Source organism: Drosophila innubila (genome assembly GCF_004354385.1).
Source record: "Drosophila innubila isolate TH190305 chromosome 2R unlocalized genomic scaffold, UK_Dinn_1.0 1_C_2R, whole genome shotgun sequence".
Taxonomy (NCBI): Eukaryota; Metazoa; Arthropoda; class Insecta; order Diptera; family Drosophilidae; genus Drosophila; species Drosophila innubila.
Genome location: NW_022995374.1, coordinates 23,390,099 through 23,416,282, shown reverse-complemented (window position 1 = coordinate 23,416,282; position 26,184 = coordinate 23,390,099). Strand labels below are relative to the sequence as shown.

The 26,184-nt window shown below is 39.7% G+C and overlaps 2 protein-coding genes across 2 annotated transcripts in view; both read left to right on the top strand.

Annotated features, from left to right (window-relative positions):
* LOC117783789 (nephrin) overlaps positions 1-26,184 on the top strand; it is a 79,673-nt gene that overhangs the window by 25,911 nt on the left and 27,578 nt on the right. The window contains exons 4-15 of the mRNA XM_034621334.1: positions 1,552-1,704; positions 5,800-5,973; positions 8,891-9,044; positions 9,122-9,258; positions 11,410-11,577; positions 12,020-12,151; positions 21,448-21,584; positions 23,648-23,801; positions 23,904-24,041; positions 24,295-24,459; positions 25,444-25,743; positions 25,801-26,082. Coding sequence (XP_034477225.1) covers positions 1,552-1,704; positions 5,800-5,973; positions 8,891-9,044; positions 9,122-9,258; positions 11,410-11,577; positions 12,020-12,151; positions 21,448-21,584; positions 23,648-23,801; positions 23,904-24,041; positions 24,295-24,459; positions 25,444-25,743; positions 25,801-26,082 — 2,094 coding nt within the window. The remainder of the gene's footprint in view (positions 1-1,551; positions 1,705-5,799; positions 5,974-8,890; positions 9,045-9,121; positions 9,259-11,409; positions 11,578-12,019; positions 12,152-21,447; positions 21,585-23,647; positions 23,802-23,903; positions 24,042-24,294; positions 24,460-25,443; positions 25,744-25,800; positions 26,083-26,184) is intronic.
* Positions 12,886-14,184, top strand: LOC117783349. The gene has a single exon (XM_034620726.1). It carries the CDS (start codon positions 12,929-12,931, stop codon positions 14,117-14,119), a length of 1,191 nt encoding a protein of 396 aa, XP_034476617.1. The 5' UTR covers positions 12,886-12,928; the 3' UTR covers positions 14,120-14,184.

Below are 26,184 nucleotides of genomic sequence, written 5' to 3'. Positions count from 1 at the left end.
TTTGAATTTTCTGAAATATTTGAATATTTGTTGTTTATATATTCATATATAGATTTATATTGTATAGATATATATATATATATTTACTTTTGAGTAACAAAATTTATGTTGCCTACTTTTAAGGGCAGCGCACAAAAATTACTTATACGCCACGTAAAACAAGTATGGGCAGAGAGTGAAGAGTCAATTTGATGCCAAAGGGCCTTGTCAGGCATATATATCTTGTAGATGTATATGCATAAATATGCATATGAGAGGGTCGCACCTCAGCTCTGTGTGTTTTTGTTGACGCCCCGGAGTGAATGTGTGTGTGTGTGTGAGTGTGTGTGAGTGTGTGTGCGAGTGTGATTGTGGGAATGGTTCGATGTGTTGTGTGTGTCGCGGGATTTTGTGTTTATGTATTTGATTTGTGCATAATAATTTAATGCGCATAGAGCTATGCAAATAAAATTCACAAACAACGCGGCAGCTTCGAGGCATCACAGCATCACAACAGCAGACATCACAGCATCATCCAAGCGGACTTGAGACCTTCAGCTGAACGCCGTCAATGGGCGATGGGAGCGGTCGGTGTTGATTTCATTTCGGTAGCAACAAAAGCAATTACCTTGACGCAGTGGCACACGCCACATGCCACATGCCGCACACTACTGCTCGGCTGTCGGCTGTCTCTTCATCAGAAGCTCGTTGTGTATGTGTGCATTTTTGAGTGTAAGCCCAACTGCCTGGGCATGCTTCACAGCGTTGCACGACATTAAGCATTCATTTTGCATGCAACAACTTCTACGGCAGCAGGCAACATATGTTGCATGTCAAATGCAGTTCCATCCACTTCTTCTTCTGCTTCTTCTACTTTCTACACACGCACACACATAAAACGCGAGAGCGAGTGTATTTTGTGTAGCTGCAACTGCAACTGCAACTGCCGCAAGACGCAATGGCTGCCTACTCCTTCAGGTGGCATTAAAATAATGCACACGTGCACTTAACTTTATCCACGATTGTTTGTTTGTTTCTGCGTTTGTTTGTGCGTTTGTTTGTTTGCTTGTGTTTGTTGCTGCTGTTGCTGCTGTTTCAACATCTCCTTCTCATTGTTTGCCTCGCAGTTTTGCCGAGCACATTAATGGAGGAGGCATGAATGAAGTAGAGTAGTTGAAAGGGGAGGTGGGCAGGGGTACAGACGGTTGCCTCCAGGCGGTGCAGCCAATGCTTTGGCGGCCATTCAACCTGCGACTGCTGTGAAAGCGAACAATGTCGACTTAATGCCACGCCCACTTCCCACTTCCACTCCCATTCGCATTCCCACGCCACACGCCAGCTGGCCAACATGCAGCATTGTCGCATAATGAGCGAGCATGTTGCTGTTGTTGTTGTTGCTGTTGTTGTTATTGTGGCTGTTGTTGTTATTATTGTTGATGCAGTCGTTGGCTTTGGCTATTGTTTTGCTTTAAGCCCGTTTTGTTGGTTTCGAGCGTTTGGAGTAACAGTTGTTATACACTTTCCTAATCTCTCTCTCTCACTCTCTCTCTCTCTCTCTCATTGTGCATACAGCGCCGCCATCATCGATCGAGATCAAAGGATACAGCCACAACTCTAAGGTGGAAGTGCGCGAAAATCAGGACTTAACACTCAAGTGCATTGTGGCCAATGCAAAGCCCGAAGCACAAATCGTTTGGTATCGCGGCAATGTCGAATACAAGCCAGGTTAGTAAATAAAATACGTATTCTCATAAATTATTTATCTCTTTATTTATTTATAATATATATATTTATTATTAAGTTCAAAAACTATAAGTCGCAGTGTATGCAGATAAAACAAAATTAAAATTTATAAAAATTTAAAAATATTAAAATAGATTTAATACATAAATAAATATAATAATTTAAAATTAAAGCAATAGATAAATAAGAATCGATATTAATTCTTATGCATTGTGAATAAAGCATTAATTTTTAAGTAAATCTTTATGGCGCTAGGATTATCAACAGACCTAAACTTGTTAAATTTCTGTGTTTTTACTTTCGCAACAGTACAAGTTGTGTCAACAACAGAACTTTTTTTCATAACTTTTAAGACTTTATATATAACGAAAAATTTACTATCTCCATTGTTGTTGTACATAAGATTTTAACTCTTATATCTGCTAAAATTTTTCTGAAAAGAAGTCGATATCCATTAGACTTAGAGTTTGTTTTTTCTTTGCCCAACTTTAAAGAAAATTAAGTTTCGCCAAAAGTATAGTCTATTATAATACATATAACTCTGCCTTAAATTAATTGGACATTAGAGCTATGGAAACTTTTCTTTAGTCATAGAAAAGATACTGTATTTATAGAATTGTAAATTGAAGTGGTCGGCATATTTATTTTGACAAAACGTAAAGTTAAATCTACTCATAATTTATACTAACTTTATGAAGATTTTAGCATCAATGAAAAGGTCATTTAAATCCTGTTTGGATGATACAAAATTTTTCTTAACCCATTAAGTACCCATTTAAAATTTTGAATTTATGTAAAATCATCATAAAGCTAGTTCAAATTATGAGTAGATTTAACTTTACATTTTGTCAAAATAAATATGCCGACCACTGTATAATCTTATTATCCAGGGGCTAAAAAAAAATTGTTGTTGATCAAGATATGAACTAAAATAATTAATCATAAGAACAAGTTCAATTTTTGTTTTGAATGTACCAAATTTTTTTTTTCAATATATATTTACGACTTTTTATAAAAAATCACGTTTAATGATTTTAAAGGACTTTAATTTTATAAATAAAACAGAATAACTACTTGTAATTAAAAAAATTAAATATAATTATTATTAAGACTTTTATTTTTGAGGTTTAAATATAAATGTCTTTAAATAACTAATAAAAGTGATTTTTTTTCGCTTATACCTCATAACAGTTATGGTCTCTGTTATTATCTATTTAGCATTTTTTATCAATTTATTTAGAAACTCTTTTAGCTTAGTAAAATTTACCTGATGATAGGAAATTCGTTTTCATTAGTATGAAAAGTCTTTATCAAAATGGGAAAGTGTGACTGAGTATATAGAATATAGAATGTACTAATGTAATGGACGGCAAGCGCAATCAACATCAAGCGCACACACACCCACACACACACACACACACACAGAGACAGCTCGTGACAAGTGTCACAACACTAAGCTATCAAATTTAATGTCCACTTACACAGAAACCTTCAGCCAGAACCTCAATGCCCCCATCCTCCCCTCATCCCATCACCGTCGATACAACGCATGTGTCTTCTAATGGCTCCTGGTCCGAGCTTTGTATCGACCGCGACTGGAGCTGATCCACTCTGGCCCAAAAAACAAAAAAAGTGTAAATGGGCTTTAACTGTGACAAGAAGAGAGAGAGAGAGAGAGCAGGAGGTAGAGGAGGTGGGAGGGGGAATGTGTGAGCCCTTTGACTGTCAACCAGTTGGCCAGAGGCACATATTAAATGGAATGGGTGAGGTAAGGGGAAAGAGAAAGGCAGGGAGGGAAGTGAGTCGTCCGTCGACTTTCTGCTTGATGACGGTGCTTAAATAATAATTTTATACTCTAACAAAACGGGCGCCGTCAACTGGCAAAGTCGATGCCCCAACCCCAACCCCAACTCCAATCCCTTACCCTTATCTGTATTTTTTTTTGGGGTTTCTTGTTTGTGCCTTGTCATTCTGGCTGGCCGGCAGTCAGCTAAATTGGAAAACGCTACCGTTCGTTGGACGCTTTAGAAAATATGGAAAAATGCAAATGTAAATGGTTTGCAGGATGCTCAGGACATTGCCAGGACATGGCCATGGAAACCAACGACATGGCGAGAGATGAAGGATGTGAAGAGGAGGCAGCAACATCACACGGCGCTTAGACGCCTTCACGACATTTAATTTTCATAATGATTATGATATGCCATATACATGTGAGTGTGTGTGTGTGTGTGTGGGTGTGGGTGTATCCCTGTGTGTGCAAGTGTATATGTGGCGTATATCCCTGGTCCACTGGGAGTGTCATTTGGCGGCTAACGAAATCATTTTAACACAACTGGCGCGTTAAAAATGCTTAAAATGTGAAACGCAACAACGATAACAACTACAGCAATGATGATGGAAATTTTTTGGGAAAACAAAATAAGAAAATTCGCAAAACGGCGTAAAATGCTGGAAAATGCGCAAGGAAATGTGAATAAGGAAACTCTGGACGTCGAGCGGCATGATGAATTATGTTTACGACGCAATATGTTGCGGCTGGACCGTTTGCGGGGACCACCCTGTGACCTCTGACCCTGTACCCTCATCCCCCCGCCTTCACAACGAGCCTTGTGCCGAAAACGAGAGTTTACGACAATGGGCAAAGGATCCCACCATGTCTGTAGTATCATTTGCAAGCTGTCAGTTGAGCTCTGACTCTGACGCAGTGGTGCTAACGGTGGTACTGCGGTGGTGCCGCGGTGGTGCTGCGGTGGGTTCAGGCTCAGGCTCATGCTCAGGGTGCCCTTTTGCGAATTCGCGTATGTGGCGGTCGCGTAAATGACGGTTAATGCCGAGCAACTTGGTCATTATCCTTGGTGACATGCTGAATATATATCGCAATATTCTCCCTTCGACTCGATAGTTGAGGCAACAACATTTTAAAGTCAAGGCTACAAGGACAGTGGTAAACAGGACGGGGAGATGACAGCTAGAGCATGAATGATAAAGGAGATGGCAGATGAGAGAATCTCTTTGGATGCTGCAACAACGAGAATAACGAGTATAACGAGAATAACGAGAATAACGAGAATAACAACAACACAACCATTGACAATTTATGACTCAAAATTATGTCACAAAATATTGTTGTTGTTGCTTTTTTGGCAAATATTACACAAAATATGCGCCTACAAATGAATTCCACGGGTCGTGGCATGAATAAGAGAGGCCAAACGGGCAGACAGATAGGCTGTCGGGCGGGTCGGGGTGGGGTTGGTTAGGGGGTGCGACAAAACTTCATAAAATATGCGTTAAACTTTATGACAACGACTTAGGCAGCGGGCAGCAGAGGGGGGAAGTTGCACGTACGCGAAAATGGCGTGCAAATTTTGCAATGCCAGGCAACAGAGCAATAGAGATAGAGAGGGGGAGAAAATCCTCCCTTCATTCACACAAACACACAAAATCACACACACCCACACACACACACGCCATTTTAATTTTTTTTGTATAGAGCTGGCCTGAGTGCTGTTGATGTTTTGTTGTTGTTATTATGATAAATCGCAGACATTTAACGCAGCGCACAAGAATTTATAGCACACACACACACACACACTCACCCACATGAACAGACACACACACACACACAAGCACAAGTGCATTTTTTGGTACTTCGCTTGTTGCGCCATTATTTATGACAACAATCTTGTGTACTTGTATGTGAAGTCCTTTTCAAAGGATATGGTACACAATCTATCTGTGTATCTTCATATCTATATCTATGTCTTTAGATACATATTTATTTAATTTGAATACGTTTTCTATTCAAATCTGTCATTAATTCGAATACGGTATAATTAACTTTCTGCATATTTAAAATAAATATGTTTAAGGTTTAAAATAAATATGATGTTTTCTTATCATATATATTAATTTTAATACGTTTCTGGTTAAATTTAACATGAGAAAATCAAATACGGTTGTATTTATTTTTACTATTCGTTATTTTTATCAGAGTATATATATTGAATTATATTTAGTTATTTATCCATTTTAATTCATGTCTAATCCTCTGTTTTATTTATTTATCCTCAGATAAGCGGGACGACAAGGTGGAGGAGACGATGCCAAAGCGATTTACGACTACGTCCAGTCTGAAGCTGAAGCCCGGTGCGGATGATGATTACACGGAATACACATGCCAGGCGAAGCATAAGGCGCTATCGCCGGATATGCCCATGCGTGCAACTGTACAACTGTCCGTGTTGTGTGAGTAAAATGCTTTGGATTCCATTTGAAATTTGTAATCTTCCCCCAACCTTGCCTATTGAATGCCTTGTCAAATATATGCGTACTGTGAAATACCAAATGGCGACCTCATTAGCCCGGCTCAAATGGCCAAGTTTGCAATACAATTGAAATGCTAGCCGCGCACTTATGCCGAGTGCCCAGCTCACCCTGACCGAGGTTGCAACCGCTGCAACCCCTACCCCATCCCACACCATTCCCGTTTCCATTTGTGACCCACAAAACACGGCAGAAGCTGGCCGCCAGTTTACCAGAAACGGCCACAGGCGTCGGGTGTTATGGCCTCCATGGCCTCCGTGGCCGCTAATTGCGCAATTGGCGCGCGTATTAATTAGTTTTTAAATTCTAATGCGATGCCCAGCTGCCACACGCATCAGCGGACCATTGGGCGTGTGGCAAGTGGCATGTGGCAGCGGGGCACGGCTTTGGCACAGGCACAGGCACAGGCACATGAACAGGAATCAGGACCACTGAGCCGCATTTTGCGAATTTCCAACTTCAGTTATTGATTGCTGGAACTGACCACGACTCTCTCTTTCTCTCTCTCTTCTTCGTAGCTTTCTTTCTCCTTCTCTATTTGTCTCTCTCACTCTCTTTACCTGTTCGCCTGGAACTGGCACACACGTTACGTGCCCCATATTCAAATTAATTATGTTTGTTATTTATGCATAGGCTGCCAATGCTCCCTTTGCTGGTGCTGCATGTGCCTCCGCCTGGACCTGCTTGCCACAAGGCAGCTATTGGCGCTGCCATTGCCAATTCGTGCTCTTTAGCCAACGCCCCGCACGTTGACATAATAGATTTAATTGCCAAAGCACCACAAAGTGGTACCTTCTACGCTTTGCATTCTTTGCGCTACAATGCTGATCAATTGCATAGTTCCACTTTCTTGTGGCATTCATTTTTTTTCGTTAATACGAGAACATTATATGCTAAGTTAATCTTTCATAAAATTTAACCAGCCATCAACTGATTGATTACACTATTCAACAAAACTATAATATATTGAAAAAAGTTGCGTTTTCTACCTAAGCCGAAGATTCGAATGAAACCTGATGGTTCCTTTAGAAGATTCAGTTATAGTCACAAAGTTTTTTTTAGAAAAGTTTTCAATTAGAAAGTATAAGTGTATTCCTAAAACTATTTCAACTATTTATTTGTGAAACATCGAATCTCGAAATTATTCCTAGACATTCTGTTTATCAGTTAAGTCGATTGACTGTATTCTGCTCGTTAGGTACGATACATTTAGAAGCATAACGACTTAATGTCCGTGCTCTTTAACGTATGTGGCGCTCAGAGTTAGTCGTACTTTTACTCGTATCTCTCTGGCACATACATGCATATTGCCGTGCAGCTTTACAATATACTCATACTTATATACATACATATATGCTCGTGTCTGTTAGAGAACGGGTCGCTTAATTATGCACCTATTAGGGCATCCCTGCAATCCTGCAACCCTTTCGTCCTGTCAGTTGCAAGCGACAGCCTGGTCAGTAATCGGATGCAACTGGCATTGGGATATAGGCGGCCGATACTGCAGCAATATTTTAAGTGATTTTAATTTAATTTTGTGCCACTTCGTTATATTCCGGCTTTGTACACCTGCTGCGTTATTTTACAATTCGTTTTGCCCTTTCAGTGTGTGTACCTGTGTGTGCGTATGTATTTTACTTTGTAATTTGTAATGGTAACCATTAGGACGCTCGTTGCAATACCATTTAAAATACAATATTGCGTGTACGTAACTTAAGCTGCAGCTCAAATCGAGCAGCAATTACAAAATCGCTATATAAAGGAATATTACGTATACGCAACTCAAGCAACCATTTAGCATTAAATTAAATAAAATATGCATATGCTAACCAATGTAGCAAAATGAACATAGAATAGTCTTTAAAAAATTGTTGCTTATACGCAACTAATTGTCCATTCAAAATTTAATTAACTAATATTACGTACTCGCATTTACAATTGATCTTGTAAAAAGAACAGTTTACAGAACTCCTGCTAAAATTAAATATTAAGCATACGCACAATAAACTGCAGTTAAAGCTAAAATTTTAATAAAAGCATACTAAGAAAAATGTAGGCATTCGCAACCGAAATACAGTCATTTATATACCGTAAATTATTGCAATTAAATGGAATCCTTAAGCGCACGTTTTTAACAAGTCGCGTTATTTACTTTTTGTGGCATTTACACTGTTATTAACCCGCCCAAAACACGACAAAATTACAGTCAACATTTGCAGCACTTTAATAAAATGCGCCTCCTGTTTGTAGAACAACAGCAAATAAAAATAAAAAATAATAAATAAAACAACAAAGTGGGGGAAAATAAAAATACGAAATGAAACCAAAAATGGAAAAAGGGAAATCGGAAAATAATGCGTTTGACCACATAAACGATTTGCATGCAAACACTTCAATTAAAAATCGCGCAAATTTCAGTTGCATATGTCCGAATGGCCAACTGTCGGACCTGTTAGCCGGTTAGCCGGATGGCCAACTGGCCACATTTGTTTTAGTGTAAATTGAATTTATTTGTGGCGGCCATTGCAATTAAATATGCCAGCAATAAACCTACTACCATATACACTGTGTCAAGAAATTGTTTTGACAATGAAAAAATGTTATGTTAAGACAAATGGAAGTCCTTATAACTTGTTGCAAGAACTATTTTAAAATTATATAATAATCAAGGAACTGTTTTTTTTTTTTGTAATATAAAGTAAAAGACTTTTAGCTTTGGGAAAACAATTACTTGACATACTGTATATATGTAGAGTTTTTGTTTTGCGTTGTTCTTGTAATTGTTATTTTTACACTATCCATTATTTAACTGTTGTGTTTTTACTCAATCTCCCTACAGATCCACCCGGTCCGCCGTACATCGAGGGCTACTCGACCGGGGATACCCTGCGACGTGGACAGTTGGTGGAGCTCATGTGTCGGAGTCGAGGCGGCAATCCGCCCGCTCAGCTCATCTGGTATAAGAACGGTTCCCAGATACGCATGGCCTACAGGTAAGAGAGAGCACTTCATCAAATGGTGCAACATTATCATCACCTGCCACTTTCCACTCTTTCCCTCGTTCACACAGGACATCTGGCCGGCTGTCGGAGAACATTTACAGCTTCACAGCGGAGGCGGGCGACAACAAGGCGCGATTCCGCTGCGAGGCGAGCAACGTCATGTCTCAGACGCCGCTCAAGGCGGAAGTCGATTTGGCTGTTCTGTGTAAGTGCAACATTCTCAACTCAACTCTGCCCCTCCCTCTCACTCTCACTCTGTGGAGCAAGCATCATCAAAGCAAGCCTGCTGACACTTGAGGCTGCAACCAGATACATAATTTGCATGTCTTGGCCCTGGCACACCCAGAGATTCAGCTCGTTATGCAAACGTGAAGCAAATTGCCCCTAAGCTTTGCCCAATCCCCAATCCCCTCTCCCTCTGCCTAATGTGCCTCGTTACTCCTTTGCTTGTTTGCCTAATTGTATTTCGTTAATTTTCATATTTGCACACTCGTATGCCTACACACACACTCATATTCACACTTGCACACACTTAGACTCGGATTTCGTTGTGGATTGTGTCAACAGTCTCAGTGCATGCAACGTCCTTACAGTGCTGCCACTTGGCACGCGGCACAAAGCGAAGCGAAAATAAGCCTGGCAACTCTCTACTCCTTCCTTTTCCTTCTCTCTCTCTGTCTCGCTGGTTGTTGCTTTCTTTTGCAATTAAGCTTAAGTTTGCACTTCCCCGCTAGGGACGCTCCCACTTGGCTTTGTCAAATCAAGCAATGCAAATTCTTTTCAAGTGCCAAATAGCGTTACCTCCCCTACCCTAACCTCTCTCTCTCTCTCCCTTGCCACCCCTTTCATTACTTGCATACTGCACTTTGTGCAACAATTACAATCACAGCCACACCAATCTAAAAGTGCGCTAGGAGACGACGCCTGGCCAAAAGCGTTGTTAGTCAACGGCATTTGCATGCAACCGCACTCCCCCTCACTCTTCGCCTCTCACCTCAGAATCTGACCCCTTCTCAGCAACTGCTGCTGCTTAGGCTTCTGTGTCTAACATGCAAATGGACGACTTGAGGGCACATCGCGTATGCGTGATATTCAAATTTTTGGTACCATCGCTGTTTAGCGTTGACGCTGATAATGTAAGGCTTCCAGCTTTAGGCTTTAGGCCTCACAACTTAGGCCCTTAGGCCATTTAGGCCTTTAGGCAAACTGCTTGCACGTGCCTTTAGCTAATCCCGATTCCAATTGCACGTGTGGTCAACTTCTGTGTCTAGCCTCATTCAAATACCAATCGAGTTGGCTCTTGATCTACCCTTACACAGGGTATAATAATTTTGTCACAGTAACGAATTAAAGAGTATAAGTAAATTTGCTCGAATTCTATATAGAAACGATCTGTTAAAATTAACCTCAACATGTATGTTTTTGAAATACCTCAATAAATATCACAGAATGTACTAATGATGTAGTTTTATACATCATAATAAAATTATACTTAAATTAATTGACTATAAAAACAGCAGCTCTGCAAGGGTATTAAATCTTCGGCTTGCCTAAGACAACATTTTTTTTCTGCTTTGCCTGCACTTACTTACTTGTCCAGCGCTTTGTTTATTTACCTTGTTTGCCACATCTAGTGACCAGTTTTCTAAGCCATACACACTCACTCACACACTGGCATACACACACGTATAGAGAGTAGCTTCAGCTGCTCTTTCAGCTCGTTCTTTGGCTCGAAATACGCATTATTTATGTATAACAAAATGTGGCACAAAAATGAAGACGAAGCAGGAATACATTGAGCCCAACCTACGCTCCTCCCGCCCCCCTTCCTGCTAGACGGCGTGTGAGTTGAATGAAGATGTATGGTGAAAGATGCGAGAAGTTAAGAATTCATAATGTTTATTTATATGCGAAACATATCGAGACAAAGTTTTTTGTATTCCCCGGTTGCCGACCCAAGACTCCGTATCAGCCGCTGGTTCGAACACGGCGTATGCGTAATATATGCACAGCTGCCACTGCCACTGCCACTGCCACTGTTACTGTTACTGCTGCCTGCACTTATCCATCAAGTCAGTCAGCAGCTGCAGCTTCGTCTTGTTGGTGGCATTAGGTAATAGCTCGACACGGCTCAGACGCCTGTCACTCTGTCACTCAGTCACTCAGTCATCATTTGCATGCAGGCAACTCGTGCTATGACGCCAGCAGAAAAATGAGCGATACGCAGAGTATACACGTAGCAGATAGTAGCATTCGCCATGTGGCATGCCACAAGTGAACAGGGACACTGCCTTATTATATATTAATGCAGAGACGAAATGAGCTCGATTTTAACTGAATTCTCTACCATTCGCAGTCGCCCCATCGCAAGTCACGGTGACAGGTCCGACGGAGGCGCGAGTCGGCGACGTTGTGCCCCTAACTTGTTCCACGGCGCCCTCGAATCCACCCGCGGAGATCAAATGGATGGTTGCCGGACGACAGATACGTAATGCTACCTCAAAGACGACCCTCAGCAGCGAAGGTATGAAAACTGACTGAAATAAGCAACATAATTACTATTTTTATTTATTTATTATTGTAAATGTAAGCCAACAAAATTTATTATATACAGTCTTCGATTAACAGACAAATAGAAATTCTCATATTATCAATTACACAATATTTTAAATTATATAATTTCATATTTTACATTGAAATTGTTGGAAAGCTCTAGTCGAAAAATCCTGTGTTCTGTAAAGAATAGAGTTAAAAATTAAATAAAAATAAAATTGTTAATAAAATTAAATGTCACTATTTATATATTATTTTATTATTCGAAAAGCAATTGTTTTGTGAAATTAGTTGATTTTGAGATCAGATAAATACATTTTAAAACACACAAACATCTTCACATATAAGAGTATATAGTATGTAATTCCACATTTTCATCTTGTATCTATCAAAATCTGATTAATCTATTTCAGGTGGCTGGACAACCAGTTCGAATTTTACGACCATTGTGGAGCCCAACAAGCGTTCCCTGGTCGTCATATGTCATGGCCTAAACATGCAGTTGACCGAGAATGTCGTCGCCACGCATACGATCAACGTTCTATGTAAGTACAAGCCGAATTTTTACTTGTATTTAATTGGCTTCCAACTAAGCCATAACCAAATTTAGCCTGGTCAACTGTCTGGTCAAGCGTCTGACCCCGACTTTAAATTCCACTAACATACACATAATTGAGTTTTCGCAAACTTTTGGCTTGTGCATTCACAGCAGGGGAAAAAAAGCGAAAGGGGTTAAATAGTAAAAGTTCCATAATGGCGCTTTAATATTACATCATGTATGCAACGAGTTCTCTTCCACGTTCAGAAATAAGTGAGAAGAAAAAAGAAAGAGGGGAGTAAACTAAATAGTTACTGTTCCATTTGCGTTTTATTCATTATCGGTTAAATATGTCATGAGATTTTCATCGAGAATATATCTGCTTTTGCTTATATTATCAGTCATAAGGGAGAGGAAATTATCTTGTCCTTAAATATGAATGTATACCTGGTTGAGATAGAGCATTTAAAAAACAAATTTATACTTTGAATTTAAATTTTGTTTTTTTTTCATAAAAAAAGATTATATTGCACCTTAGAAAAAGATATTCGTGCATATTTTTGACTGAATATTAAAATATTAAATTAAAATAATTAAATGCAAGCTTGTAAGAATTTTTTAACAAACAAAATAGGCGGAATAGACGATTATATGATTTGATTTGTTTCAGTTTGTTTTCTCTAGTCTTTTCGATTATATTCGAAACATTTTCAAAAAATAAACTTTTTTTTGTTTTTTGTTATTGCTAAATATAAACGTAAGCACCACTCTTGAATCTATTGCAATGAGTGCGTTTCCAGAATGTATTGCGACGGATTCACTGTCGTCCATTAATCTTGTCGAGCAACAGAAGCGTATTTCAGACGCGAAGGTCAAACCAAAGTCAGCGACAGATGCTTTAGACGTGGTAACAAAAGTTTTGGATGATATTCCGGGAACAGCAGCTCCAGCATCAGCGCCAGTAAAACGGTCAAGTTTAAAGAAGGGTAAAAAAGCTAATCCCACAGATGCAATTCGATACAGGATGTGGCAGGAGCATCGTCATCGTTTGCTGGAAGTGGTGAGCGATCTGGATAATAAGCCGCCGGGTTTCCAGGCGGTACGAAAGACGGGCTGCAATTCATTGACGGACAATGCAATTGCCTATATGAATCGAACCAAGGAGAATATACAGATGCTGCTGGGAATATCGCTGACACAGCGGACTCATGGTGCCATCAATCCCTTTCGGTATGAGCAACCTTATGTCATGTCTGCCGTGCCGGGAATCGTCAGCAATCTGGAGCGATTGGAGATGGATAATATGGAGCTGGGCAAGCGCATCAATGAAATAACCGGTGAGGTTGACTCTGGATTAAATTCCGACACACGCCCGGGGAAACAGAGCAATCAACAGTCTGCTCCAGAAGTGTTTTCTCTGCCCGACGAGGCGTTGGCCAAGTACAAGCCCTTCAACATCAAGATACCCGCCTCGGATAAGGAGCGCCGACAAGTGTTTCGTCCCCGCATCTACTTTGACATCTATCTGAAGGATGTGCGTCCACTTGGCCGGATTGTCGTCCAACTCTACACCGAGGCGGCGCCAGTTGTGGTCCTGCAACTTGTGAGAGCCTGCATGTGCAACATGAACAACAAGTTCCATATCAAAAGACTTTTCCCAGATCTGTGGCTAGAAGTTGAGATGCCATTGGAAAACAATTCACCGTTGCAGCGTCCGTTGGAGTATGATGCCAAGGTTATTGATCACGGTGCCTCCAGTTATGTGCTGTCCTTCAGCAAGGACTACTTGCAGGGTTTCCGTGATCACCTGTCCTTCTCCCTGTCCTTTAAGCCCCTGAACGTTGCCAACGGCTCACGCGTTGGCTTTGGCCGTGTTATCAAGAATAGTAAAATCTTCGACTGTCTTCAGATTTATGGCACCAAGAACGGCACTCTCAGCCGAGGCATCATCTTTACGGGTTGTGGCGTTGTTTAAATTCTAGATTGTCGAAATTTTATGTAACTCTATCAGTGTATTAAAGAAGTGTTTACGGAATGTAATTTGTATGTTCTTTATTTATATTTTTGTATTTGCAATTAAATTGTATTTTAACTTTTGAGCTTAGCGACACTGAAAGAAAGACCAAGTTCTAAAATTAAAAACATTCATCTTAAATATTTTTTCCTTCAAGTAAGACCATTTTAAGACCAAATTAGTAATACAAATCTTAAGTTGTTAGGAAAGTTTAAACATGTCAAATTTTATCTATAGACAATTGTGGTCCTGTTGCGCTCTGGCTAGATTGCTAGTAAAAAAATTATAAAATTAGAAATCTTCCTTTATTTTATTAGTTGACTTAAATTTTAAAAACAACTAGTCTTATTTGAAATATTAAGAATTTGTTTCATCAGTGTATAGAAATAAAAATAATGGAAAACTAAAATAATTTTTTTTTGTGATATATTCTCTTTAAAACAGCTATTAACCTTTTTGGGTGATAAGATCTACTCTATAAAATTATACAGAGGCAGGTGTATAAACCTTGTGTTCAGAGGTTCCTGAAATCCGTCGAGTTAAGGACAAAGACTTTTTCTAAATTTTGGAGGCTTAAAAACTTAACGACTATGCCTTGATGTTTAATTCATTCTGTTTTAAAAAACAATTCATACTGACGAAACAAATACTTAAAAATTCCTCGTATTAGTTTTTTCTTTTAAAATTTGATTAGCGCGATTGTTTGGTTCATATATATAATGATAGAGTTTCCGAGATGTGTTTCAGTGGACTCACTAGACCTGATACCGCAGACCATAAAGGTAAAGAAGGGGAAAAGTGTTTTGCATTTAAAGAAGCCGGTAAAAAGACAGACAAATAAAAAGAAATCGAACCCAGTTTCGAAGAAGGAAGATGAAACCCATTTGAAGGCATGGCGTGAGCACCGCCATCGAGTCCTTAATATGACGCGTGAGGTTGATAATAAACCACCGGGATTCCAAGCGGCCCGATTGACTGGAGTTAATTCCTTAAGAGAGAACGCGGTAGCCTACATGGAACGTACCAAGAAAAACATTCAGATGTTGGTTGAATTGTCGAGCGTGAAACGAACCCATGGGGTGATCAATCCCTTCCGTTACGACCGCCTCTATACCACGTCCTCCCTGCCATTGACCTTAAAGATTTTAGATCGCATTGAAGAGGAGAATATGGATCTGGCCAAGCGTATTATGGAAGTTGTCAGCGAGATCGATTCGGGCATCAGATCCACAAAAGGATTCACCGCGAATCACAATCGACCATTCACAATGAAGGAAAACTCGCTGGATAAGTACAAAGGATACAACTTTCATATGCCCGAGACGAACAAGGAGCGCTGGCAACTGTTTCGGCCCCGTATCTATTTTGACATATACCTCAAGGATGCCCGTCCACTTGGCCGCATTATTGTTGAGCTTTACACGGAGGCGGCACCAGTTGTAGTATTAGAAATAGTCCGAGCCTGTATGTGTAACATGCACGAAAAGTTTCTGATCAAGCGACTGTTTCCGTCCCTTTGGTTTGACGTCAATCTCGCATTGGACAACAACTCTCCGCTACTGCGACCCTTGGAGTATGACGCCAAGATCATTGATCATGGCGAACATGGTCATGTGCTCTCGTTCAGCAAGGATCATTTACAGGGCTTTCGGGATCAATTGTCCTTCTCTTTGTCATTTAAACCCCTCAGAGTGGTGAACGGCGCTCGTGTTGGTTTCGGCCGTGTCATCAAAGGTAGCAAGATCATCGATTGTCTCCAGAGTTATGGCACCAAGAACGGTAAACTATTCCGCAGCATTATGTTTTCCGGCTGCGGATTCCTTTAAATTTTCAAGTTGTGTTTCTAAATTTCTTGTATTGTATTGTTAGTTGAGTAAAGTCTACATCCTATCTGCTTTTCGATTTCGATCATTAATGCGTTCAGGCATAAACTTCGACATGGGGTTCAGTTTAGTTTTAAACATTTTCAGTGTAAGAGGACAAAAAAAAAAAATATTGACCAAAATTTTTAGTTTTTACATTTGTACTTTTTTTTACTATTTGCACCAATCCTTGATCCCTAAAAATGGCAGAGTTTCCAAAATGTCGCTCAGAAGATTCGCTCTACGAGTTTGAGCTGAAAGAGACGAGAAGGCTTACACAGACCGTAAATTCAAAGAGGGCCCATTTTAAAAGTAAGCCCAAATTGCAACCCAAAAGTAAACCCAGGTCGCAACCCAAGGTAAAGCATGCCGACCTGGAGCACCTTCAGCAGTTTCATGAGCACCGTCAGCGCGTAAAAGGAATGGTTTCCAATGTGGATTGTAAACCACCTGGTTATCAAGCGGCTCGTCAGACCGGTGTGAATTGGCTGTATCCGAATGCCGTGTCCTTTATGGAACGGACCAAGAAAAACATTCAGATGTTAGTGGAGCTATCGGAAGTAATGCGTACCCATGGAGTAATCAATCCCTTCCGTTACGATCGTGTCTATACCACATCGACCCTCCCATATAATATTAAGAAATTGGAGCGAATTGACGATGAGAATCGTGATATTGCCCAGCGTATTCTTGACGTAGTTAGCGAAATCGATACGGGCCTAAAATCAAAGTCAAACAAAAAGAATCAAACTAAGAACCGCCGTCCGAAATTAAAGCCCTTCTCTATGAACGAGGAGCCTCTGGCCAAGTACAAGGGCTACAACATTGAAATGCCCACCACAGAAAAAGATCGCTGGCGGCTCTTTCGTCCACATATCTACTTTGATATACATTTAAAGGACTCACGTCCACTTGGCCGAGTTGTCGTAGAGCTTTACACAGAGGCGGCCCCTGTTGTCGTGTTGGAACTTGTCCGAGCCTGCATGTCCAACCAACACAAGGACTTTGTTATCAGACGGCTTTTTCCAGATCTTTGGCTTAATGTGGAGTTGGCAATGTCGTGTAATTCAGAGTTGAATAAGCCTTTAGAGTACGATGCCAAGGTCATTGATCATGGTGCTTCCAGCTATGTGCTGTCCTTTAGTAAGGACTACCTACAGGGTTTTCCCAATCATATGTCCTTCTCCCTATCTTTCAAACCTCTCAGCGTGGCCAACGGTTCACGAGTTGGCTTCGGTCGTGTTATCAAAAACTCCAAGATCTTTGACTGTCTTCAGAGTTATGGCACCAAGAATGGTGTCCTCAGACGAAGTATTACCTTTTCAGGTTGTGGGATTGTATAAAATTTTATCTAGTGTAACCCAAAATTCGATGTATTCTTTTGTGTGTATTAAATTCTCATTTACTGCCTTGATCTCTCACATTTATACTCTGCGTCTATTGGGTTAGGATCTCAGCTAAATTGTATAATTATTAATAATGATTCCATTTTTTAATAAAACATCATAAAGAATACAATACACAGAAAACAAAGGCGTATTAAAATTAAGTTCGAATGAACTCGAATTAAGTATTTTCGATACTTAAAATTAATACTTGATACAAGTACGAACGACTGAAATCAACTATCATGTTCATATTTCAACATATGTTTGTACTTAGTTTCAGAAGGTTAAGAGCTCGGATCAAGTTTGAAATGTACTTTAAACAAGTCCGTTTTAAAGTTATTTTAAGTTTCAAAATAAATAAATTTATTTAAAATATTGTACTTCATTTGAGATCGAAATCCTTGCTTTTAGTATTTTTATTCTTAGTGAGAAATCTAGTTCGAAAAGTGGCGCTTTAAGTACGAAATACTTGATTTTCCCTCTGTGTATAAATTTAATAAAATCAAGATGTTTCCAACTTTAATAAATTGAGAAATCAATGCTTGAATCATTAAAGTTTAATGGTTTTCACTTAATTCAAAATTAATACAATAATTCTGAAGCTCGCATTACCTTTTCGATTTTTGAAGCTTATCTAAATATGTTTTGTTACAACATTTATTGTAAATATTTTCCCCCAAAGGAAAACAAAAAAAATATAAAAGTGATTTTTTTTTTAAATTTTTAGTTATTTATATATATTTTTCTACATTTTTCATAATTCTTACCACTCTTTTGCAATGAGCGAACTGCCGCAATGTGTTTCAAGTGATTCCCTTTTTGAACTGCGCCATGCCGAGCTACAAAAGAGCATTAAATGGAGTCAAGTGGCAAAGAAAAAACCAGTTATTCGAGACCCAAAGCCGAAACGCAAAATGAAGGCCGAAGATATCATCAATCACGAATTGTGGCTGTCGCATCGTCACCGATTGGGTGAAATTACTTGCGAGGTGGACAACAAGGCACCCGGTTATCAATGGTCACGTCGAACAGGAGTCTCATCCTTGACTCAGAACGCGGCACAGTTCATGGAACGCACCAGGAAGAACATTCAGCTGTTGGTGGAATTGACGAAGACAATTCGGACTCATGGGGTGGTTAAACCATTCCGTACCGAACGTGTCTATACCATGTCCTCCCTGCCCTTGAGTATCAAGAACTTGGAGCGCATCGATTTGGAGAATCATGATATTGGCAAACGTCTTCTCGACATCGTTAGTGAAATCGACTCGGGTCTCAAATCAAAGGCCAAGTCAAAACCAGTAGAGACACCTGCAAAAAAACGGATTCTACGCTCCTCAAAGCTTCTCAAAGTGAGCCCGGATGCGTTCGCCAAGTACGAAGGATACAACATCCGAATGCCAAGCACAAAACATGAGCATCGTCTGCTCTTGCGGCCACATATTTACTTTGATATTTATCTAAAGGATGCGCGTCCACTCGGCCACATTGTCATCGAGCTATACACGGAGGCGGCTCCTGTGGTCGTCCTGGAGCTGATTCGGGCCTGCAAAATGAACATGCATAGGAAATTTACCATCAAAAGGCTTTTTCCTGATCTTTGGATGGATGTGGAGATGCCATTGCCGAACAACTCCGAGTTGTATCGGCCGTTGGAGTACGATGCCAAGGTCGTTGATCATGGTGCCTCGGGCTGTATACTTTCATTCCGAAAGGACTTTTTGCAAGGCTTTATTGACAAGCTGTGCTTCTCCATGTCCTTCAGGCCGATTTGTGTGGCAAATGGATCCCGGGTCGGTTTTGGCCGCATCATCGAGGGAGGCAAGATCTTTGATTGCCTGCAAAGCTATGGGACAAAGAATGGGAAACTAAATCGCAGTATTCTTTTCACAGGCTGTGGTGTTATTTAAATTTGAAGTGTATTTTCTTTTTTATTTCGGGATATTAGTATTGTACATCAATTTATTGTTATATCTGTTGTGCTGTTTGGCGGATTAAGCCAGTAATAAACGGATTTAAGGCAAAGTTATATATTAGTCCAATTAGTCAACACATACACACACACATAATTCAGTTGCTTCGACAGGCAGTTGGATTCGGAGTCCATTCTGTGTTTGCCATGGAACAAAGCAAAACGCAAAGTGTCTTGAACTCCATTATGCCATGTTCGACGTCACTCTTAATTTGCCTCAATTATAAGCGAGGCAAAAAGACACAACAGAGCTTCAGAGGGTCTAGCTCTTAAATGACTGACAGGCGGACAGTCGGAAAGTCGGACAGGCAGATAGGTGGACAGGCGAAGTGACGACCGTCATTCGCAGTCGCTGCTCAATAACAAGTCCGGAAATATGTCCTGCCGCACAAAAGGACAAACCCTCTTAATAATATACGCAATCGCTCAGCGAAATTCTAGTTTTGGCTCATCAAACTAGCTGTGTGTGTGTACACTGAAAAAAAGACCAACTTCTAAAATCAAGAAGATTCATCTGATATATTATGTTCTTAAATTAAGACCATATTAATAATACTAAGATTGTTTATCTCAAAAATCTGAGTTCTAAATACACGAATAAAAATCTTAAATTCTTAGGAAGGTATAAATATGTTTTATTTCATACGAAACAAGAACACTGAAAAAAAGACCAATTTCTAAAATCAAGAACAGTCATCTTAAATATTATGTTCTTAAAGTAAGACCATTTTAAGAAAATCTGAGTTCTTAATACTTGAATAAAAATCTTAATTCATACGAAACAAGTACACTAAAAAAAAAAAACCAACTTCTAATCATCTAAATCAAGAACATTCATCTTAAATATTATGTTCTTAAAGTAAAACCATTTTAAGAACATATTAATAATACCAAGAATGTCAAAAATCTGAGTTTTTAATACAAGAATAAAAATTTTAATTTGTTGGGAAGGTATAAATATATTTTATTTCATGCGAAACAAGTAGTGCACGCGTGGCGCTCTGGTTAGAGACGCCGCTTCATCTGAAAAGCAGCAGCCGCCGGTTCGAGTCCCACTCGTAACAAGCTAGAAAAACATTTATAAAATTATCAAAGTCAACAAAGTAAAACAACAATGAAAAATTATAAATTAAAAATAATTTCCAATTTCTTTTATTTTTTGGCTTAAATCTTAAAAACATTTATTCTTATTATAAGAACATTTATTCTTAAAACAAGAACTTGGTCTTATTCCAAATGTTCAACCAAAATGTGTGTTCTCATTTTAAGAATTGTATGTTCTTGACGCATTTTTTTGACCAAAATATGTAGTCTTGAGACCAAAATCTTGATTTTATGACATTTTTTTTTTATCAGTGTATACAATTTATGGGCAGTGTTGGTGGCCATGGTCTGTTGTTCTGCACGCGTCCTTTATGCGCACTCCTGCAGCGCTAATTAATTTTTCTGACCAGCATCTGAGAGCGGCAAAGTCGAAAACTCACTGTGAGATTTACATTTATTAGCCATACAGCAGAAAATGACCAAAAGGGCCCGAGGTAATGAGCATATCCCCTCTCCCTCTGCCTCTCCCTGCCAATCCCAATCCCTTTTTCCTGAACACCGCCTATAACTATGACAGTGTTCATTTCTCTCCCTCCCCCTCTCACTATCACTGTCACGCCTCCCTTCCTCCTTTAACCATGCCCATGGGCAGGCCAGAATTTTAGAAATATGTTCAAGGACGCGTTGTCTTATGTGGCCATGTGGTAGCCTCAGGGACGCCCATTAGATACTTTTACTTTATGCGCGGCAAATTAAATAATTTTAATTTTTATTGTTCAGACGCTTGGCAGCTCAATGGTGGATACAGTGGTGGTTACAGTGGGTCGGGCAACGTCACACAGCGGTTGGTCCTTAGGACTGGGGAGTTGGGAGTTGGTTTCTTTGGCTGGTTTGTAGGCCATAATTTGTTGTGGCTTTTGGCTAAGTTTTTGGGGCCAGCTTTTCTTTGTATTATTTTTTTTTTTGCCTTTTATACTAACTGTGTTCTTTTGTTGTTGCCACCTTTTCTATCTCTATTCGCAGATCCACCCGCGCCGCCATTAATTTCGGGCTATATAGAGGGACAAATTATACCAGCTGGTTCGGTGCAAAAACTGCTCTGTGTTTCATCAGGCGGCAATCCGTTGGCAACGTTAACGTGGTACAAAAACGACAAACGGGTAAGTTGGAAATTTAGCAAGTTTTTGCATTTGCAGCATTTGCACCACACGAATGTGCAACAAAAAAGCATTTAAAACACAGCCACACAAAGAGATAGAGCGAAAAATGTATAGAGTGAGTGAGAGAGAGAGAGCGAGAGAGGTGTAGTCGTAATGCTATCAACAACAGACAACAGCAAACATGGGGGCAAAACAATAATGGCGCTTTTGTTGACCATTTCCGCTTCCGCTTTATGGGCTTAAAGTGCTAATAAGGCAGCTCGACGGCTGCTTTATCTGTCTCTCTGCCTGTCGGTCTGTTTGTCTGTCTATACCTTTAATGCCCCGTGCCACATGCCACACCTTCTTGCTGCTCTCAGCAGTTGTCGTTAGTGTTGGCCCCTGTTTTTAGTTTAGCTGGAATTTAATCTTTAGCACAACGCGCATCTCGCATCTCGCATCAGCTAAATGGTTGAATCAACGGAAGTGGCCACAGTTGCACAGCTGCTGTTGCTGTTGCTGTTGCATACTTATGGGGGCCACTTCCTGCAGCTCTGTTGCAGCTAGCAGCTGGCTGTAAAGTTGATATACAACACACGCCAAGTGGCAACCGCTGCTGGTTTTCTGTCACAAAGAACGGAAACGAGTTGCCATCTTCATCGCAATTGCGGTTTCTATCCTCCTCCTTAATTCCCCTGCTCCCTCAATGTGCCTCTGGCGTTTGTTGTGGTTGTAGGTGGAGGTGTGAGAGGGAGGGTGGGGGGTAAGTGTACTGGCAGGAAGATTACTCTCATCTGTGTGCGCAGATTAAATGATATTTTATCAACAAAATTAAAATGCGCCATGGTTGCCACTTCTGCCTCTTCTGTCGCTTGTGCCTCTTGTGCCCCTTGGCTTTCCCCGCCAGCTGTTGCCTGAATGTTTGCATATGTAGCACATTGCCTGAAGTTGTTGTTCTTGCTTTTAAGCACCCTTTTTATATCTGTTAATCATTGAGTACAAGGGTATATTGTATTTGTTGCAACGTATGTTACAGTTAAAAGCAGGCGTTGCAGTACACATAAAATATATATTCTTGATCCACGTCAACAGTGCATATCGCAATGTTCTTTTGTTCATAGATATAAACAACTGCATCTTAAAAAATATACGTTAGAGCTAGAGCAACCAAAATTCGCACACATATGTATACGTATATGTACTACACACAGATTAATTTTATTCCGAACTGATTCACCCACATTATAAGAGCTAGAGACTTCAAATTTGTTGATCAAAAATTACTTGTCCACACGCAAAGTTTTCAAAATAGACGGTGAACATATTTTTTTTTATAAATTACCAAGCATTACATATAATTTCATTAAAATTGTATAAGTACAGACAAATGCGAAATAATAAGAACAGCATATGTGAAAATGTAACTCGATAAACAAAATTGCAATAAAAACATTTTTATAATAAGTCTTAATACTATTATAATAGTACATATATTAAGCTATTTATATCCAAAAAGAATGTATATCCTGTTATGTCCTTATCTATTATAATATCAACTTTGTTGTTTTAAGTCAAAATTCAGCTGTGCGAAAATATAAGAACATAGATAGATGTTAATGGATTACCAATTCCTACATCATTTTTAACAATTTATTAGTATACACTTAGGTCCATAGATTTAATAGGAATGATATCCACAAATTTTCTGGATCATTTTGACACATCTGGAGTCTATAGATCCTATAAAGGCGTGGCATATGAAGATTATAATATTTTACCAAGAATTTTCTTCTTCATGCCATATTTTGATCGTATTTTCTGTCCATGCCATCTCTGACTTATTTCTTAACATCCATCAATAGCGAATCTATTGGATGCGGTTGGGATATTGAGTCGTTTCTATGCAATAATTATTATACTGATGGAGCTAAAAATTGATAGATAAAATATTTTTAAATTGAGTAACGGGTATCTTATAGTCGGGAACTCGACTATTAACTTATTGCTTCTTTCGCTCTCATCTTTAGTTTCGTCTGTTATGCTAGCGACATATGTTATTTTTGATGCTTTCTCCATTTTGGCAGATCAACTCCGTCATTCGGTCCGCCGACAAATCCGTTTCAGCCGAAATAACTATTTTGGCCAACGTCACCGACAACCAGGCCCAATATCGTTGCGAGGCCTCGAACAGTGCCACCGAAATACCGCTGTTCGAGTCGACAACACTTAGCGTGCACTGTAAGTAGAGAGTTCCTCTGCCCCCTCTCAATCCCCTCGAGTTGTTGCCATTATTATTATTATTCTTTTTCCTTCTCCCTTATCCATTCGACCGTCTTACAGTTGCGCCAGAGACGGTAAAAATACGCATTGAACCGGAAGAACTGCGACCTGGCATGGAGGCAACCATCATTTGTGACTCGAGCTCAAGCAATCCACCGGCAATGCTGTCCTGGTGGAAGGATGGCATCTCCATTGAAGGTATGTACGAATTGGAAGTTTGCCCAGCACATGGCCAAGGACTTGGCGGCGCCGTTGTCAAAATGGCAGCTGCTGTTGATGTTGCTTCTGCTGATGTTGCTGCCTGCATTTTTAAGGCGTTTCCACGACAACATCCGGTTTGGTTGCCAGCCAGTTCAAGCCCCATCAGAGCCAAAGTCCAGTCTGGTTTAAGCCAAATCACTCCCATTTTATTTACATCGTCTCTGCTCGCTCTCTATCTTCCTATTCGCAGGCATTAATAATACGTCGAAGCCAGGTCTCTGGGGCGGCACAGTCTCCACATTGGAGTTCAAGCTAAACATCAGCCAGGAAATGAACGGTGTGGTCTACACCTGCCAAAGCGCCAACGAGGCATTGCAGCGCAGTGTCCATGAGGCAATCAGCCTCAATGTGCTCTGTAAGTACACTGAAACAAAAAAGACGTAACTACTAAATTTGAGTTTAACTGAACTCGAGCTAGGAACTCCCATTTATTGAGATAACTAATCAAGTATAAGTAGAAATATTCTTGACAAAAAAAGGCTAGTTAAACTCTTGGCTTTCTATTAATTCGTTCAAAAATTCCTTTGAACTATATTACAGATTCTCTAAATAATGTGATTTAAGTTTTACTGAAATTATTATTGTATAACTTCTAACAATTATGTTTTGATCTGAACCTTAAATTTAAACATTACTAAATCATTAAAATACTTAGACCTTCATAGTATCGAAATCTTAAACTTTTTTTTCAGGGACTGTAATCATTATAAGTTTTATTACAAAACTCATGAAATAATCATTATTCTATGAGTTTTATTATTTTGCTTATGATTACTTTTGAGCAAAAAATAAAACTCAGGAATAATCATTATTTTTGATCAAAAAAATAAAACTCATAGAATAAAGAATATTTCTTGAGTTTTATTTTTTTTTGAATTAAAAATAAAACTTAAGGTGCTATAATAATACTTATCATTATGCTATGAGTTTTATTTTTTTTGCTCAAAAATAATGATTATTTCTTAAGCTTTATTTTTTTGCTCAAAAATAATGATTATTTTGTGATTAAAAATTAGAAATCTTAAGATCATGGTGAAATTGCATAGATTACCCTTAAAGAAAGATTTTGGTATAATTCACGTTTTTTTACAGTTACTAGAAGTGAGTGATTTTTTCAATTGAAAATACAAAATAATCATTATTTAAAGTCCCTGATTATTTTCAATCAAGTTTGACATGTGTTGTTTTGAGTAGAAACTACTTGATTTCTTCGCTCTGTGTAGTCCAACTGCTCACTAATTGAGCAATTAGAGGCTGTCTGACTCTCTCCTAATACGAATTCCATTCTCAAACGTAATCTCAAACTCAATCGGAACTTCAATTCAAATTCAAATTACAGTTCGTCCCAAGTTTGTGCCGCCGCCGTCGTGGACTTCGGTGGGATTGGAGGGAGAATCGTTGCAGGTGCCGCTGCAGGCGAATGCAAATCCCTCAACAATTGCCTACACCTGGACAAAGAATGGCATGGCCATACCACAGGAATCCAGTGGCAGCGTCTCTGCCGGCGAGCATCGCATCTTTGCCGATGGTGCCACTCTGAACTTCACCAAACTGCACCGTGATGATGCCGGCGTTTATTCCTGCACCGCCAGCAATTCCCAAGGCAAAGCGAGTCTCAACATTACAGTCGTGGTTGAATGTGAGTATGAGTTGAATGAGTATCCAACGAGTATTCCATTGAACACTCTTCCTTTAGATGGCACCACAATCAAGTCCGTGTCGGAGAATATCATTGTGAATCCTGGCGAGGATGCGATGCTTTCGTGCAGCGTTGAGGGCAAACCGCTGGCCGAGGAGCATGTGAAGTGGGAGCGAGTTGGCTACAACATGAAGGTTAAGACAACTACAACCTTCACCAATGGCACCGCCTACCTGCACATCAAGGATGCCCAGCGAGATGATGTGGGCAACTTTCGTTGCGTGGCCGACAATCATGTGGCCAATCCCACCAATCGCGATGTCCTGCTTATTGTCAAGTGTAAGTTTATGGAAACTGATCCAACATTGAATTTCTCTGTTATATTAATTTTAAAAATGATAAAATAACACTTTTGATCACAAATTACAAAAAGGTATCCAC

Excerpts from the sequence above, each read along its gene's own strand:
- LOC117783349 (XM_034620726.1), top strand. The coding sequence starts at position 12,929 with ATGAGTGCGTTTCCAGAATGTATTGCGACGGATTCACTGTCGTCCATT.